General features: G+C 37.5%; 1 protein-coding gene across 3 annotated transcripts in view; it reads left to right on the plus strand.

The window, feature by feature from the left end:
- The window catches only part of LOC129721845 (centromere protein F-like), a 75327-nt gene that overhangs the window by 15367 nt on the left and 39708 nt on the right, over positions 1-20252 (plus strand). For all 3 annotated transcript variants that reach the window (XM_055674899.1, XM_055674900.1, XM_055674901.1), the window contains exon 2: positions 17761-20018. In XM_055674899.1, coding sequence (XP_055530874.1) covers positions 17923-20018 — 2096 coding nt within the window. In that variant the 5' untranslated portion in view covers positions 17761-17922. The remainder of the gene's footprint in view (positions 1-17760; positions 20019-20252) is intronic.

Consider the following 20252-nt stretch of genomic DNA (forward strand, 5'->3'; position numbering starts at 1 on the left):
GCAAATACCTGAATTACTGAAATTTTTATCGAATTTCTAAATCAAACACTGTTTTTGACACATTTAGTTTAGGCTCTGTACTACATATTTTTTCAACTTAACCTAGCATTAATGTTTTCAGCAGTTCGCTAGTGGAAGCATTCAGTGAGACTTGAAGTTGAACGCTGACTGGTGCTGTCAAAATATACATCGCAATGGCCTACTTTGCTGCGTAGACCACGACTTTGTGTATTTGCTAAAGATGAGTATCAGAGGAAACGAGAAGTTTTCTTCATGATTAAATCTTATTTTGTTTAATTTTCACAAAATTATCCCGTGTTGAAATTCATACTACATGTAGAACTAGTAGTTTGTTGCACTGTTCTCATACATCCTTAATTTTTAAATCCGCTGCTCTCACTGAACATATCCGCACCAGTTATGCTCCGACACTCTGTTGAAAATTTCATCACGCAATAAATCATCTAATTACCGCGTGTCTCCATGAGCCCGAGACGGGTGTAATACACCAACTCAGCGCAGCGTTTTAGTGCTTCTTCGGCCATCTGGATCGGCCTTGCCAACCAATACGATCGCTACGCACACCCGAACGCAAGCCATGAACTTGGCGAATTAGCATCATGGCTTTCTCTAAATATCGTTGCTTTCGCATCCATCTGCCAGGCCATTTTTAATTTGTTTAATGCGCCAATGCGCGTGTAATTTTTATTTGCATTCTTAGATTCGAAGCAGACCCGGAGGCTGATGTTTATTGAGCTCGTGTTCCCGCAAATGATCAAATTATGTGATTGTGATTGGTAAATGTTGTTTAATTTCGCTTCCAGATGTGCAAACAGACGTTTGAAATGACGGTCAATGTTTGTTTGAAAGTTGGAAGGTATTTTCATACTCTGTACAATCAGTTTTGTTCGATTTTTTTCAAGCGTTTCTGTATTTTTGTGTGTATGTATGGCAAGAAGATGGCAAAACCCTGTGTCCACGACCTTTATTGCAACGCTCGTCCGCCTTCAACGTGACCAAAACATCCTTAAAACAGTCGAACGGTAATTTGCACCGTATTTAGGGCGTAACAGTCCGCAGAAAGTTCGCGCAAAGATGCATCCCAGCGCAAGTGACAGGGCCAAGGTCGAATGTCGCGCCTGCACTGAACACCGAGAGCTCCTATCCTGCACTCTGATAAAGTAAAAATACACCACCAATCCACTAATCAGCCCTATGCTCGGCATTTGGGAAATCGGTGGAGGAAAGTTCGTGCAACTGGCGCAAGGCCGACGGATTTAGAAATATCTCTTCTCTGTCTGCGCTGCTTGTTGTGCTGTTTAGTAACGCGTTCCACGCCTTGGTGGGAAGTCGAACTGATTTATTTCGACATTTCATCACGCGAGAACTGCTACTTCTAGTTTACAGCTCAATTGATTCGTCGTTTTTCGACGTTCTCCTAGAAAAAAAAAACCACAGCCACTGTGAAAACCGTTGTTCTAAATGAGATTTAAAGGACAAGATACAATATGATTCAGTTCGATGAACTGAGCATTTTCTAGGTACTTTTCTTACCGATTCAGTCCCAAATAAAGGATTTATTGATATCATATTTTTCAGATTTCATTGAAATCAGATTTTAGTTAAAAAATTTTCGTTTTCATCAATTTTTTAATCAGTTTGAACAAAATGCTAAATGTTTCGTAGGGCACGAGGTTGCGCTGTGTTTTGACTTTTTGCTCCAGGAAACTGTGGTAAACAATGCCCTGTCCATATCAAGAAAGGATTCAAACGTAATAATAAGCAGCGACTTTCGTAGCTTGGTAGTAGTTTTTGAAGTGCAAATGTCTAAAAGCACAGTGGAATTGACTCTACTCTTTCAACACCATTGTTGTGATGTGGGGTCTAAATAACCGGGCAGACGTTAAATTAGAGCGAGATAATGCGCAATACGAAGATTTGAAACAGGGCTGAAGATGTATCCCAGAACTTTAGCGGCTTCATCGACAGCATACGAAATGGGGGCTTGAAAGTTTTCCGGAATATCAAAATAAGATAGTTAGCAATCCCTAATAGCAAGGGCTTTTACCGCGACCGGTGAGGAATGATTGAAACCACTATTATGGAAGTCGTAAGACGCGGTAGCGGATGCAACATCGAGAACATGTTCTAATTCGGCTTTTATGATTATTTATATAAGTGGATGGTGACGAACCCTTTTCACTAAAGGAACAGGGACCTCGTACAAATATGGGGCTGTGTCCTGGGTGCTCACAAAGTAAAGATAATCGGATTGATTTGGATATTCTCTCCACGAAATCCCGGGAAGAATGAAATCGCCGAGTACCAGAGCTTTGGCTGTTACCTCTGCCAGTCAGCAGGTCAAGTCATGAATATACTTGCCGGCTGAAGCAGGCTGGAAAACCCTCAATCAGCATCTGCTCTCAAGACCGAGACGATGATGATGAGCACTGGTTGTACAAGAAGCCCCGGCACTGTGGTTCAGAAATGAAAAAAGTTGGCCAAAAGTCATTTTCTCGTAAACGTTACATTTTATAGCAATACTGTCTTCGGAAAAGTTCTAGAGTAAAAATAGATGCTTCTTTAGACATTAACAGATCCGTGATGAATCCCCCTACAAGTGAAATAAAAAAATATTTTCACTAAAAATCAATATTTTTGATCGAACAGGGGCCTAGCGTAGTTGGTAATATCTCCGCCAACCACGCTCGACGCCTGAGTTCGAATCCCAACGCCGACACAGATGTCGTTGGTTGTGAGGTGGCTGTGAGTGGGTGGATCACCCACTTACAGTTAGAGTTGGAGTTGTTCAAACATATTCCAATTGTTGGCCAAAATTTAAATAAAAATCATGACTTTTTATTGCAAAAAATCTATCTCCGAAATTAAAAATGCAAATTGTATGAATTTGCTGCAAAAGCAAATTGTATAAATTTTCTGGAAAATATATCAAACGGATGGATCTCTTTGATCCTTAATGCAGGGTTGTTACAGTCGGCGCGGATTTCCCGTTTTTTGCGGATTTTGCGTTTTTTGCGGATTTGGCGCGTTTTTACTACTCTATGGCGCGGATTTTGCGGAAAGCCTTGCAACCTTGCTTTCAATTACCTAAAAATCAGGATATCGACTGATGGGCTGGCAACACCCTTTCAGAGTTCTATGAAATATGGTGGGTGTGTAGTAGGGTGCCAATCACTTTTATTTGAAAAAAGTAATCAAAAAATTTAGAAAAAAAAACCAATACAAAATGTTTACCTGCCCGAAAAACACCCTGTGTGAAATTTCAGGTCAGTTGGATTCAAAATGGGGTGGCGCAAAACGAAGTTAGAGCTTGAGAAACCCGAAAAATCATAAAAATCATGATTATTTTCAGATAATACCAGATCTCGACGTTTCATGCATTTATAAGCTATCTGACACCAAAATTTTTTCGAAAACCGAAATTTCATGCAGCCAACCCCTCCGATTTTTCACTAGGTGTCCGATTTTTCACTAGGTGTTTTCCAAGGTGTTGCCACCTTGGATTTCAAAACGACGCCTAGGGTCGATTTCAGGTCATCCTGATTTCGGAAATACCCATAACCGTATATGTTACTTGTTAACAAGTTCTGAAATCACATGTGTCTCATCGACGTCAGTAATGACAAGAATTAGAGAAAAGTTATCAAGGGCTGGCGTATAGAAAACCGTCTGAAATTCATTGATTATTCATTGAAACTCTTCTGAACATTTCCACATGGTCACTAGACTGGGACACGGTTATATGGGAAAAAAGAGATGGTGTTTTTTTCTCGCTCCTATGCACTTTTCGTTTTCTTTATGGGTCCTATAACAACTGTGTAACTTTTCAGATCGATCGGTGAAACGCCCGATTTTTGAAGCTTCCATACGATTTTTAATGGGAAAAACCACTTTTTCAAAACTTTTTTCATAAAGATGTCCAGTTGGCTCTTAAAAATATATAAATACATGATAATTATCGGAAATTTTCCTTGGAAAAACTCTTCTGAAGACCGCAAGGCGCTACATTGCTTGTGAAATAAGATATTCACCCCAGACTGATTGAATATCTGGCGAAGGGCTCACCATTGAATTTTACTAGCAATATTGCTGCAGCATGCTGCTGTTCCAAATTCAACCATTTGATGAGAAATGATATCGCTTAACTCTTTATAAGGCCGTAAAAACTACGCAAGGAATCTACAAAAACATCAATAAAAAGTCCAAACGAAGAAATATCCCCAAACGAATCAATAAAACGTATTCCTCACAGAAGGAACAACACAAATGTACCTTTGTTAAAAAATCAACTATTGAATCAATTGAAAAAATTGGTGGCAATATAGTTGCCACTGCCCGTTAACCCCAAAAACGATGGAAGCATTTTTTTGCATCTGCATTGTAAACTTGATTTTTTGTAATCATAAAAAATGAAAAATTATAGTTATTAGAGTGTAACAGTAGGACTTCATTTATTTTGCATGGAAAAGATCAAAGTAACGGGTTTTTCGAGTGGTATCCAGAAAAAAAATTTAGGAAAAAAATTTAAATTTGTCATCCAATACACCATGTATTTTAACGACAAAACTGAATAGTCTAACACAGTAGGTCCTGAATAGAAAGTTCCTGGTGGAAAACTTACCAATTTGTTGGATTTTCTCCAAATTAAAAATGAATTTCCTGAAGACGGTCTAAAATCGCGGTTTGTTGACATAGGAATGATCCCAAAATCAATATTGTACACTTCTAGCAGTCCTAGAAAAAAACTGAAGTATTCTAAGACACTTGTAGACGTCTTTGGTTAAGTTAAATTTGAAAACAATATTCTAAGTGCAGCGAAAAAAATAAACTTTGTTGGTGGCAATATAGTTGCTACTGCCTTATAAAGGGTTAAATTTATCTTGGAGGCTTCCTCGAAGATACTATGAGCAAAAATCACGCTTTGAAAATTAATTCCACGCGAAATTATTTCTCATACTTAAGCAAGTTCGCAATAGCAGCATGCTGTAGCAGTGTTGCTGGAAACTTTCAAAGGTGAGCCGTCCGTGAGACAAGCATCGTAGCGCCTAACGGTCTTCAGAAGAGTTTTTCCCAGAAAAATTTCTTACTAATATCATGTATTGATATTTTTTTACTAGCCAACTTGACATCTCTAGAGAACAAGTATTGAAAAATTGGATTTTCCCACACAAAATCGTATGGAAACTTTAAAAATCGGGCGCAAATCGGGCGTTTCACCGATCGATCTAAAAAGTTACACAGTTGTTATGGGACCCATAAGGAACACGAAAAGTGCCTGAGAGCTAACATTTATTTTTTGTCCCACCCTAATGGTCACCCTGAGAAAAAAAAGTTTTTGTAACAAAAACTTCTCTATTTGAAAATCTCAAATTTGTTCAAATGCAAATATCCAATATTCTTGATGTTTTATTTTTTCTTAATTTCGAACTGTTTGTTTAGGTACAAAAGTAAACAAAGCTACCAACGCAAAGCAAAGCAAAGCCTTGGTGCTACAATCCGATTCGGAACTTGATCTTCTGTTTATGTTTATTATTGCGGGGCTAGCGTTACGATCCTACTGATACTAACAGTCTTTCCCGTGCCGAGACTCGAGCCTACAACAACTGGCTTGGTAGGCCATCATCGTACCTTGAGACGCCTACTTAGCAGTTGCATCAAATTGTCGTTTGAAGCTTTGTTTACAAAAATGTTTACGTACATTAATAATCAGGGTGGCCACTCTACCGGGAAAAGCGGGAAAAAGACGGGAATGCGAATTTCGGAATTTCCATGGTTTATCATGCGGATTTCCAGGAAAACTCGCGTTTTACACCGGTTGTTTCAAATAATGTTCTTTTCAAATTCCTAATTCAGAGTGTCGGTTGAATTTATTTTACGGATTTTAGAGAATTTCTCAAACGTTTAATTGGTCCCAAGATCGAAACTTAAAAAAAAAAAGTTTCAAGATGACAGATTTCAACGTTTTATGAATTTCCAACACATTTACCATAAAAAATAATTTTAACAGTTCCATGTGAATTTTTTCATTGGTCACTTTGAGGCTTTTCTTCCCGATCGATGTTCGCTTGATAACAAATTTTGCATGAGAAGACAAAACTTCTAAGCTATAATTTAAAACGATCGATGTTTAATTTTTTTTCATACATTCCATTGGCATTCAAGAGCAGGTTGACAGAGAGTAAAAGCAGAAGGAAGATTGTCAACGATTTTTAGATAAAAAGGGCGCAGGTTTCCACGAAGGTACTTGCTAAAGTCGATAAACAGTTAAAGGAGGAAAAAATTTTGAAGGAGAAATATTTTTCATAGTTTTAATAACACACTGAAAATATATTTTAGTTTATTCCACGAAAATGTATGTTTTATATACAAAACCTTTTGTTGTTTTCTGCAACGAAACCAATGCGTAATAAATATGAAGGTACTTTCGTCAGAACTGTCAAAACTGTTACAGATTCCTATTCGTATACGTAACGAAAGGTTTTGAAAATAAACGCAATCAATCTTACAAATAAAGGCTGCATAATGTAAATAGTACGAAAAATTAATAAGCTTACGCGAATAATTCGTACATAGAACGCTGCATAATGTCAATAGAACGAAAATTTAGTAAGCTCACGCAAATATTTCGTACAAAGAATATGCAGTGTTGTAAATAGTACGAAAAATTAGTAAGCTTACGCAATAATGTATACATTATACGAAACCAAAAATAAAAGAGAGCTTGATTGATCACCACCGGTTTGCCACAACGCGATTCTAGTTCTAACAATTGCGAGAGAGCGACGACGCGCGCTTCCACAACTTAACCCCAGAGACGTACAAATGTTCACGAAAGTTATTTCAATACGAAACCTGAGCGGAGGGTATATGTATTGCGGCGGTTCCATCGATGCGAGAGTGATGTTGTTCCAGAAGCGTATAAATGTTCTCCACCTCATTGTGAAAAAGCAACGGATTCGGACCAAAAGAAGGAGTGGAACTCACAACCATCTGCTTATCAAAGCGGACTCTGTGATCATGTGGCTACAAGCTCTGTTTATACGAAATCAAAAATAACGGAACACATTCAAGTAATTACTCGTTGTTATCTACGTTCATACGAAAGTACATTCGTGAATTGGACAAATTATGCGTAAGTTGCAGTTCTTTTCAATAACTTGCAATACGAATGTTCTATAAAATCAACAAAAGTGCTGTACACTCTACAAAATCCATGTTTACGAAATGTGCGTGAGTGGAATAACGAAAAAATATTTGCAGTGTGGTATAACTTTAATGAGTATTAAATATAAAGGTACTTTTGTCAGAACTGTCAAAATGGTTGCAGATCTCTATTCGTATACGTAACGAAAGGTTCAAGAAATAATCGCAATCAATCGTACAAACAAACGCTGCATAATGTAAATAGTACCAAAAATTAGTAAGCTTACGCAATAACATATACATTATACAAAATCAAAATTAACAGAACACAAAAATTTCGTTCAAGTAAATACTCGTGCTTCTGTTTTTTTTTGTTCGTTGTTATCCACGTTCGTATGAAAGTACATTCGTGAATTGTACAAATTATGCGTAAAGTTGCAATTCTATTCGATAACTTGCAGTACGAATGTTCTATACATCCAGCAAAAGTGCTGTACAATCTACGAATTCCATGTTTACGAAATGTGCGTGCAGAGAATAACGAAAAAATATTTTCAGTGCACTGTTCTCGCAAGGAAATGTTCCGACAATATACGGGTTTAAATGTTTATCCATCACTTTCCAAATCTCGTCAATCAATTCTCACTTTTTAGGTCTAACTTATGTCTCACAGAAATTTCACTCGTCATAATCATACTCTTTTCAACGAGAGAAAATCGCGAGAGAAAAAATCAGTGCTGTTTATAAGAATTTCCAAGCAACATTTTTGGTCAGCATCATTCCTAAACATGGCCGCAGTAAGTCAACTGTCCTGCGTTTGAAGCTAAATACAAACAAGTTATACATATCAGCATGACATTTTAAAGATGGTATTAATTTTACCATATTGAATCATAAGTTTTTATTAGTTTTTTTTTTCGGCGCGGATTTAGTTTTCACGGCGCGGATCCAAAAACCCGTGGCGCGGATTTTGCGGATTCAAAATTAAGGTTTCTGTAACAACCCTGTCAATGTTAAATACCTACTCCGAAAGACAAAAACAAAACACAAAAACAAAAGGTTAATCCACTCCAGCTTGTTCCTTGGAGAGTTGCTAATTAATACCTTTCCAACATTTATTCAAGCTCATTAAACCCTAGGTACAATATATATTAACAATATTCCTACCGAACTCACTCAATGCCTGATGGTTACGACACTACCTAACATTTCAACACGCAACATTTCAAAAACGGATTAATTCATGTTTAAACATATTTTTTCTTACTTCAAGTACGTTTTGATATTCTTTCTTGGAAACCTTAACAAATACTTGCATTTTCTGCTAAAAGATTTGAAATCGGACGAGGGATTGAAAAGTTACGTTTTTTGCAGCAGCTAAATGTAAATGTCATAGCATAAACTTATTGGTATTAACCTTAACAACAACTTTGCCAAAGATAGTATGACTAAAAACAAATACAGATGCCCACATTTACGAAACTCGCATTTTCGTAACGCGACACCTTTTGCAGGAGACTGTTTTGCGTAACGCGACACCATCGACATACCGAAATGGTTTTTTGAGCATTTCGCTAAAAATTCAGTATTTCCTATGCTGTAATATGTCATTTTGTTGGATTTGGTTTCCGGAACAAATGCTCAGAAGAAACCAGGGTCCAAGAACTTACGGCAGAGCTGGTACCTGAACGTATGCCATCAAAGGTTGAAAAAGCGAAATTTAGCGATGGTGTCCGGTTACAAAATGTATCGGGTTGCAGTACATGATACAACTATCCAAACTGCTAAACCAACCCGTCATAATAAAGAACATTTAGTTGGCATTATTTACGAGCTGTTTAATCATATATTTTTTTAGCTAATTTCCAATATCCAGGCTAAAATGTACGCCAAAGTCGGTTCCTCATGCTGTCGTGTTACGCTGGAATGTGTCAATTATATCGATTCAGAAGATAAAAAAGCGTGGTGAAGTTTTTTCTGTAATTTTTCAATCTAATCTAAGATTTTGTCGAATCCTCCACTCCTCTCTCGTTACATCCGTAAGATATTTGAATCATTTTCCACTGAACTAAATTTGAAATCATTTTTCTTTACCTTTTCTTGACCCTCAGAAGCACTTAGGCGATTCTGCGCATAATTTTAGGATTATTTTCAATTTTTCCTTTTCTGGATTCCAAGACAATTTTTGAGTGATTCTCAGTTCAATTTGGGATCATTTTCTATTTTGACCTTTTCTGGCCTTCAGAAGCACTTTTCAGCTATATTTGGGCTCATTTTTTGCCTTTCGTCACCTTTTGAAGGAGTTTACAGCGTTTCAAAGCTTAATTTTGAATCATTTTCGATTTTGGCTTACTCTGCCCTATAGAAGCACTCTTAAACAGTTCTGAGCTCAATTTTGGATCATTTTCTTTTTTGCCGTTTTCTGGCTTTTGGCCTTACCCACAAACTTTACGACCTGCCATAATAAGGCATTGTAAAATTTCTTGTTCTCCCTCTCCCTCTCCTCTACCGTAAATCTCAGGTAGGATTTCTTTCTAAAAAAATTTGAATTAATTCAGAAACAAATTAGGTTAAAACAAGTAGTAGAAAATAAAAAACAGAACCAGTTAACCAATTCAATTCATATTACGTGAACAAAAGTGAAAACCAAATAAACAAACTGAAATATATATTCGTTCAGCTAGGGTGACATCGCTGCTTGTCTCATCGGATCATCGGTCAGAATCTTGGTAACATATTTTGGAACTGATTAAGGATTTTTTTGTTGTAGTTTTTGAATCTTACGTGAGATTTTCTTGAATTTCCCTCTACTTCTTCGTAAGCACTCGTAAGAAATTTAAATACCCAATATATCCTCCTAAACCCTTACCTAGTTTGTGGATGATCCCTTGGGTCATCAAGTTATCTATATATCATTCAAAGTCTTTTCCATGGTACAGCTTCGTCTAATTTTTCTGGCAGATCTCGAAAACCGTTACGATAGAAGTGTTCGTTCTTTCTACCCCTGAGTCAAGCCATTTTTGATGTCTCTATAAGAGCAGAAGGAATAAGTAATAATTAGACCACGCTATATTTGGAGAAAATGGCGTTTGCGGTAGGACTTCCTATTTGAGCGTTTCTATGCAAGTTCGAACGACTTTGCTAGTATGTTTGCTAGTTCCAAACACAAATAAAGTTTAATTTGAAGTGGTTTAGTAGGGAAAATGCTCATAATCATTTGCCTACTTGACATCTTATACTTGATGTACCACAAAGATGGACCAAATTATTGCCGTAACGGTGGTGACAACTCCGAAAACCATGAAAATTTATGATATTTAAGGGAAAAGAGAAACCTAACCTCTTAACCATCCGTTACACGCGCTGTCATATTCTGTACAAAACTCAAAATTTTATTAGGGTAGACAATGTGTGCAGCAGGGGAAGCGGAAAATAAGCGAACTAAAAATATGATACAGATTTGAAAGAATATACCGCATCCAGACGATACTTGAACCCGCACGCAATCTCCCTGTCTTCAGCATGATGTATTGACCAATTAAACCAATTAACTTTTCCACAATCAATAAGGGTATCATATTTCACTTCTTTGTAAATTCCTATTAAAAAATATTGCTTGTCATGGCACGACTGACGCAATGTTAAAGACATAAGTTTCCTACTATGGTAGCTTTTTCCTATTCAAAATCAATAAATTTCATTTTAGTTGTTTAGTAAGAAAATGAATGAACCACTCCTTATGAAAATAAAGTTTAAGATATCTAATGATCATCAAAATAGTTTACATCTGGTTTGAAACGAGTTTTGAGCAGGGTTGCGAAATTCGAACACTTCAAAATGAAAATGATACAACAGCAATTTCACTTTCACTCTCATCATACTGACATTGCGTGTCATCCGTGTCAATTCTTAGTGAAAATCATGCCAGGATGATAATTATTATCAAAATAATTTGATCTGAGCCAATCCATTGCATGAAGTCGATTAAGTAGGAAAGCATCTACATCATCAACTGCATAAACATCGCTAAAGCAACACAGCGTGTGCGAAATCGCAGTAACGCTGCCAGTCAGCATTATCACTGTCAACTGATTGAAGCTGAAAATAATTTTCACCTTAAGCTTGTTCGTGTTGAAACTGATATTCATAGTTTTCAGTTTCAACTGAAAATCTATCACCGACAGTGAAAATTTGCAACACTGGTTGCGAGTCATTTTAGAAGCCAGTTCGGCCAAAAATTTCTTGAAGACAACATCAGATCTCGACGTTTTATGCATTTCAAAGTCATTTCTCCAATGTCATCTAGGCACCCCTAAATTATGAGCTGAAATTTTGCGCAGATCATTTCTTTAGGCCAATGAACATTGTGAATGAACATGGTCGGTTTTTGAAATTCAATGCTGTTGAAATTCAATGCTGGAATTTTTTACAGTCACTGTCACCCAACGATGTAGAAGCCCTGACCGGCAGTCTCCACGACTTTTTGTTTTTTTTTTTTTTGGGTTGCTATAAGGGTCATTCCATACGAAGTGTACATGCCACTTGGACACGACCATCGCAGATTTTGCTCAAAGTTGGGGGAATCATCCACCTACTGTCTCTAGGGAAAAATACCAAATAAATTTTACGTAACAAACACTCATCACCCCGTGGTAATATGAGCCAATCTCGAGATATAACATTTTTACGAAAAATTAATTACGAAATTTAAAACTATTTGCGTAAAAAAGCTATATCTCCAGATTGACTCATATTACCCCGGGGTGATAAGTGTTTCTTACGTAAAATTTTCCGACAAATACGATGAAACCATTAAATTTAAAACAAAATTACCTGCATTTGCCGAAAAATGCAAATTTAGTTTCAAAATACAAAAATAATATATCAGGCAACACTTCCGGTCAAAAGCAATATTTTTTCTGGATTCCTTGGCTTATTTTCTTCAAAATTCACCTATTACTATTTTTCGGGTGTCTTACGTCTATAAATTGTAAAAGGAACAATTACGAAATTGACAACTTTTTTCGTAAAAAAAGTTGCATCTCGAGATTGGCTCATATTACCTCGGGATGATAGTTGTTTCTTACGTGAAATTTTCCAAGGAACACGATGAAATTATCAAATTTAAAACAAAAATGGATGCATTTGCCGAAAACTGTAAATTTAGTTTTAAAATACAAAACTAATTTATCTGGCAACACTTATGGTCAAAAGTTATATTTTCTGGATTCCTTGGTTTATTTTCTTCAAAAATCGTCTATCAGTAATTTTCCGATTTCTTACGTCTTCTAATTGTAAGAAAAAGAAAAAACAGTGGAGTCTCACAGAGCGGGGGTATTTGAATCGACACCAAATTTAGGATTTTTCCAAAGTGACGGTAGCTAAATAATTCTCCCAACTTTGATCGAAATCTGTGATGGTCGTGTCCAAGTTTGTGCTTTTTCGTGGTCACCTCGTATGGAATGACCCATAATGAATTTATTCTTAATCGCCTTAACCCTTCCTTTTTACCGCTGAAGCAGTTGTATACAGGCGAAAAAGTGACGTTCTACACCGTTTCCTAAGCTGCAAAACCTGGTCGAAAACGTAGTGACCGAAAAAAAAAAAGATTTCAGAGCCGAAGTACCTAGTTTATCCTTTAATTATTCTTCGTTTTATAGAAATTGCAATTTTGCGATTAATCCACCTGAAATTGAGAAACGAATTTAACTTTTCTCATTTTTGCATTTGAAAATTCTCTTTATTTGGCAAAATTGTAGTGGATTTTATAAGGAACCATTTTGTCAAGGACAGCATACTTTCTCTCATATTTTTTTGGTTATTGACGATTTTTATTAAAATAACGCACTGATTAACTAACGAAAATTCTATAAAATCTCCAAATATCAGCAGAAATAACCATTTTCATTTTCTACGGCATAAGTCAAACATCATTAAATCCAGATATAGGCGTTTGTCTCTCTTTGTCCATTGAACAATGATTTTTTTTAGAAAATCACTATAGAAAGTTACATTAAAAATGTTATGGAGCATATTGAAGAAAACTCCACAATAGTTTATTTTAATTGGGAAATAGAGGTATGATGTCTTCGGCAAAGTTATTTCTTTTAAAATGTGCTGCAACTTCACCCAACAATGTGGATTTTTATATGCAAAAATTAGGCAACTAAAGTTCGTTTCTCACTTTTAGGTAGATAAGTCGCAAAATTCCAACTTCTATGAAATAGATGGATCAATGAATCAATTTTGCTAAAGACACTACGGTTCCGAAATTAATTTTTCGAGTGAAAATAATTTCGATCTAATTTTTGCAGCCCAACTCATAGCATCATTCTGTCGATTGTGTAAGGACTAAAAATCAGCCGTATAAAATGTAAAAAACATAATTTGGCGTCTAAAACACAGCTAAGTATTCGATGTTCGGGCACATTTTTTTGAATGCAAGTGGCAGTGAGAGGCAAATGCCTATATCTAGATTGAATGAGGTTTGACCTACACTTCAACATGGAAATGGTTGGATATTGTTGGATTTTGTAGATATCCGCTGATAAATTAGTGCATTATTTTAGTAAAAATCGTCAATAACCAAAGAAATTTGTAAGATAAAAATGAACTCCCTTCGAAGTAATAGTTTGTTTTGTTATATAGCAAACAATATTGTAGAACCAGGAACAATTGTAGAAATACACTATAGAAAGTTAAATTGAACAAATCGCGGCAATCTAAAGAAAACTTCAAGAGAGTCCATTTAAATAGGTAGATAGAAGTATGATGTCTTCAACAAAGTTGAAGAAAACCAAATGAGAAAAATGTCATAAAATTGCAACTTCTATAATATATATCAAAAAATTTCGACCACGATTTTGTGCGTCCCTTGGCTTCAAATCATAAGGAATCTAAGTTCCCTGTTTTTCAATCATTCCCAGAACATACAACCACTGAGAAAAGGCTTGACAAGCTGTTATTGCGTTTGGCATGAATCCTTAATAATTACACTAGTGCTGGGAAATCCGAATATCCTGTCGGATAATATCCGGATATCCGGTTGACCCGAATTTTGGATATTTGTCGGATATCCGGATATTTTAACCCGGATAGTCCCAGCACTAAATTACACTAATTCGGTGTTATCGAAAGTTTTTTGGCCCTTCTTCATGAAGACACTCGTCAACATCGAAATTACGACCCTAAAGACAATGGAACTGATCACAGCATTTTGTTTTACTTAGAGCGTCATTTTCGAAAACTTTTTTTAACTCTCGTTGCGCTTCAGCCGCCGCACTGTGGTCCAGAAATGAAAAAAGGTGGTCAAAAGTCATTTTCTCGTAAACGTTACATTTTAGAGCAATACTGTCTTCGGAAAAGTTTTAGAGTAAAACAAGACCCTTCTTTGGACATTAACAGATCCGTGATGAATCGCCCTACAAGTGAGATAAAAAGAATATTTTCTCAAAGAATCAATATTTTTTGTCGCCGTCTTTGGCAAAGTTTTCCAAAATAATATAACAAAAAACTTAGCTGAAGACACTAGGTAGTTATTTCTCAATCTTACTGAGCTGTTAGCTATATATTTACATATATATTTAGCTATATAATTACATGCATCGATTATGCTTCAAAAGATGCATCAAAAGGCAAAAATGTAAAACTTGCTATGTTTTTTCCAACAAAGATCCGCTATTGATCAACATGACATAAATGAATTTACGTTAAAGTTGTTTTGCTCCATGATTTTATAAGTTTCTGCAAATTTCTGCACGAAATTTTAACTGCCGTGTGTGCGGAGCACATGGACAATTCAATTAGTGATAATCTTGCCGTGGGATGAGTTGGGAAACGGCAGAAAATCGAAGTTACTTGTCAAAAGTTAATTTTTTTTTAGCAGAAAAATTGATAGAAACCTAATTATCATAAAATAAAGTCTGCTGTAACATATAAAAAATAAAGGTCTGTTGGTTTTTTAAAAGTTCAGTGAGAATTTCAAAGGTATAGTGGTATAAAATATGAATTTTTTTTTTGAGAAAATATTTTTCTCATCTCACTTGTAGGGGGATTAATCACGGACCTGTTTATGTCCAAAGAAGGGTCTTTTTTTACTTTAAAACTTTTCCGAAGACAGTATTGCTCTAAAATGTAACGTTTATGACAAAATGACTTCTGACCACCTTTTCTTATTTCTGGACCACAGAGCGCCGTTTTCTTCGATTGATATGAGGGAAATGATACTCCCTACAATAGGGGGTTTTAATTCTAAAAATACCTGCTTTTTCTTATACTAATCGTTGACCGACCTTTCAGTAGGCATTACGTAATTTGTCTTAGATCTCTTCGAGTTTTCTTTGATATTAAAATAGAAAAATTATAATTGTTTCAAATTTCCACTAACTGGCAAGGAGTGCACAAGGTGACATTGCTGTTGCTGGCTTTTGGGGAATATAACCCAGATAGTAAGCAAAGTGACATTTCTGCTGCTGGCTTTTGGAAAATATAACCCTGGTTCACGTGTCATGACAGGGATGCCAAATGTGAAGACATGTCTTAATATTGAAAACATTTGAGCGCGTGTGAATAAGTGAAAGCCTTTTAGTCAGTTGATTACCCGCACTCGATTTAATGTGTCACTGGAAGTTTTGTAAATTTTCAACGGGGACCGTGTTTACAGATTTCCTATGTATAAAGACATTGTTTTGTGGAGTGTGAAGATATTTGAAAAATGACCTGGCCTCCCTGTGTCATGATTTCTTGACGGTAGCGTATGTCTTAAAACCACTTACAGCTGTTAAAATTCGAAATCGATTTTTTCAATAGTTTTGCTGTTTAAATAAAGAAAAGTCAGTAGAATATGTATTTCTTTTGACATTTCTTATTAAAAGAAAAAATAATATACATACCCCTAAAACACCCTATTGCCAATTATTGGCTATAAAATCAGACAGTTTCATAAAACTAAAAGTTTGCCAGTTGTTATATCCCATAGATAACTTCTCGCGCGCACGCTGTTATGATTACACCCAGTACGACTATTTGAATACAATGGCTAGTCTTGTGCTAAGAAACTTTGTCTGTGTTATTTTTTTTTTCACTGAGTCCTCAAGTACATAGAGAGAACACATAAAAAATTTTCAGAATAAAACAAAATGAATGTGGTGCTAAAATTTAAGCAACTTGCGTCAGCAATTGGTTCGTATCGATGGTTTAATTAGTCACTTATTATCGAATGTAACTGTATATGGGCAATCAAATTGAGAAACCCCTCGGTAACAAGAAATCCTTACTCTTTGGCCCTTCGTTTTTCGTTAGAACGTTAGTGAGCCAAACTAAAATTACCCTAACTCTTCAATTTCCCATATATTTACTCTAAACAACATAAAACTGGAGAGGTAAAATATAGGGTCTTTTGTGCAAACACCAATGAGGCCATATTGAATTTGGCCGCATATTGACTTTTTTTAAAAAAATTTGCGTTTTTACCTTCGAAATTACTGCACTATTTGAGAGCTTATTACAAAAAGTATATTGAAATCAGAGATGTATGTCGTCTAAAACATGGATTATATTGAAATTACCAAAACATGGTCGACTCGATCGTTTTTTTTTTTTTTTAAATCTTACCTCACTAAATTCCAACCCTGTCACTATTTGGCACTAAATTTCGTATAAAATCTATTTTTTCGTGTGTGTCTAGCACACTATACTTAGAATTCGCATGGCTTGCCTTTCTGTTTGAATATTTTAATCATAAATATTAGTCGCAGGTTGAATCCTTAATGTGATCAAAAAGATTACTCAAAGCGAAAATAAACTGCCACAGAGATTCTCATTTTTTGAAAAACTATCTTGTTTTTAATTTGAAGTTCATGAGCTAATCTATTTTAGCAAACCAAAATATTTAAATAACATAGCTCACATCACACCACTAGATGATATTTTTCATGTTTTATCTCTGAATGGAAATGAAGTTACTACCTTTTCTAAACTCAACATTTCCTGCTCCCGCGCACTTGCACTCAGACAGACTAAGTAATTGGTCTGCTTGGTAGGATGTAAATTACACAAACACCGGTTACATCACTCATTCACGTTGCTGCTGTTTTATAACCTCCTAATAGACCGACATTTTCTGTCGGTAGACATTCGTCGAACTTCATAGCCTGCTGTTGTTGATTTTACGTGACGCCATTTCCTTTCCATTGTGCTGAGTAACGAAATGACCGTTTCAGTGGGCGATATTTTTAAAACCTTTTTTCTTCGCTTGTTTTGTTGTCCCCTGCGTGGTCGTGATGTTAATCGCTCAAGATGCATGTCTCTCCACTTGTCGACGCAGTCAATGGAGGCGCATGGTCTTTGTTTTCTCTGCGATTAGTGCCAGTCGAGTGGACAAACTTTTTACATGTTGAAATGTGAAACTAATTTCATTTTCATCGTCACACGCGTGAAGTTGAAGGAAAACAAAAAAAAAACTGGTCGAACATAAAATGTGCCCCTGTGACGGATTAGCCGTTTGGTCGAGATTCTAGGTTGGCGAAACAGAGAGCGAGAGAAAGAAAAGTATAAGAACAGTCTACGACCCAAGGTGACAACTTTATTCTCCACCAGATCCCCCAGCGGACACAGTCTGTCGGCAGCAGTCGTTCGATTCGCACATTATTCATCCAAGGACCCATGGCACGGAATGAATGCTAGTGAATGAACCGAGCGAAAGGCGTACGTGAGTGAGTGAGAAAAGAAAAATTTCGCCGGAAGTCGACGCAAGCGAAAATGTTTAACTTTTTCAAGCGTTCAAAGTCGCAAAAATCAAAACAAAAACTGCAACAGCCGTCATCACACGGCAGAGGCGAGAACGCATCGCAGCAGTCTGTGCCAGGCGCGTGCGTCGCAAATGCCTTGGAGACGCAACGGCCCTCGACACAGCCGCTCGCTCAGGGCGCTGTTGATGTGGACAGTCGTAGACGAGTGGATTCCACCGGTGAGCAGAACGGAAGTGGCGAAGCGGGTGGAAGTATTAAAAATAAGCAACATTCACCGCCAACTGCGACCAGCAGCGGTTTCATCAGTCCGAGTGATATAATCCACGAGAACGGTTGCTCGTTTGGCTTGCAGGACGGCGGCGGCATCGCGATCGAGTTCGTCGACGAGGAGGTTGAGGAGGCGGAGGAAGAGCGCGTGATCGATGAGTGCGTGCAGCAGCAGCGGCGCGAACATTCACTGCCTCTTGAAGCACGGGGGGAACGAAACGATTCGACATTTCAGCGATCGACTAGTTACAATCAACGTGCGGACCTGATCGAGTGTGATATGGCGAAGGGAAGAAACAAACGACGCTATCAGCAGCAGCAACAGCAACAGCAGCATGGTAGTAAAGGTTCTAACCAGCATCAGCAAGGTCAGAAACAGTTGGGTCAAAATCAAGTTACGAGTAAAGAAAGCAACCTGTTATCGAAAAAGGTTGACGAAGAGTTAGGAAAGTTTGACAAAGCGGGTGCTGGAAAACTGTTTCCGATTTGTTCTACAAACATCGGTTCAAAAGAGTCGACCAAGAACAATGAAAGTGTTTCTAACGAAGATCGAAAGGTGACAGCCATTAGGAAAGATGCAGATTTGCAGCGACGGCCCTGTCTCATGGACGGTGACGTCAATGGTGGAAATGTTGTGGATCGTAAGGATAAAAATAGCATCGTGTTGTGCTCGGGCACTAACAAGCCCTCTACTGACTCTCGTGTTGGTGTTGTAAATGTATTGACAGAGAAGCTCACTGCGGCGGCGCAACCAACGGCAACGTCATTGTTGCCGTTAACGCAAACCAAGCCAAGCGTCGTTTGTGCCGGTTCCGCCGTTAATGAATTATTAAGCCGCTCAGTATCATCACAGTCTCCCGTAGAGAAGGATCACCATTCTGCCTCTGTTTCCGGTGCCGCTGGCATTAAAGATGATCTGCACCAGTCGCCCACTAATAGTGAACTTGTAACTAGCAAAGACGTAACATCGAACAAGGAAATGGGCCAGCAGTCAAGCAAGACAAGCGAACCGACGACCCGAAGCAGCAGCCGACGATCAATTACCCCAACGCATCAGCCTACTGCGATTCCGCCTCCGTTGACGATTCTTTCAAAGGGCGATGCTTTTCGGGACGATTCTAGCGACGATCGGGACGTCTTCTACGAAACCACCGAATCCCCATCGTCACCAGTCACAGCTTCCCTGGATGATAAGATATCGTCTCCGCTTGACTCCGTTATCATCACCGAGAACTTTAGCAGTGAAACGAAGATTAGTCCCAAAAAGCGAGTAGTGTTTAGTGAACAATTAGTCGTTGATGGAAAACCATCCCCCGAGAGCGATTTACGCAACGGATTCGCTAGTGAAATCGCGTTAAATTTAGATCCTCTGAGTTATGAACCAGTTGCGAAAAATAATGATGAGCACATGCATGTAGCAGCATCTTTTTCACCCAGTTCGCATCATGTGAATAACAACCACATCAACGGTGTAAACGTGCTGCTCCACAGTGTTGGTGGTGGAGGTGGTGAACAACTTGCATTTAACAGTGATAAAAGTGGCATTTCAGTTTGTGTTCCCGCGAGCATTATTGCCAAACCCAAGCTAATCGATTTCAAATATGACAACAGTGAACCCATCAACGGTGGCGGCCCTGACGCAGGCTTCCACAAGGGAGAGAAAGAACAATCCGGTAACCATGCCAGCAAGGAGGCGACGCCTTTGATCATGAAAAACGGCTGCAGCACCGAACTGATCGTGGAGGACGTGATCAGCCTGCCGGACGTGGTGCAGCCGACCAGCATCGAGAAGACAGCCAAGCAGCCGTTCAACACAGTTGATAAAATCAACAGTGAAATGTAAATATTATCTCTTTCGTTTTTGATTGTATATTCCATTTCAGAGCATTTTTTACGACTGTTTAATTTATGCTAACCTATCAATCAACGTCAACAAACCGCTTCTCACTCAACCGAACTGCGTGACGTTTATTTCCTGTTGAGTAAAGAAAAAACACCCACTAAAACAGAACATCTTCCAGGTGTTTGAATATTAATTTCACTTGCTAACCTGAAACTTGTTAAAATGTCACA

The sequence above is a fragment of the Wyeomyia smithii genome, chromosome 2 (assembly GCF_029784165.1).
Source record: "Wyeomyia smithii strain HCP4-BCI-WySm-NY-G18 chromosome 2, ASM2978416v1, whole genome shotgun sequence".
NCBI classification, from domain to species: Eukaryota; Metazoa; Arthropoda; class Insecta; order Diptera; family Culicidae; genus Wyeomyia; species Wyeomyia smithii.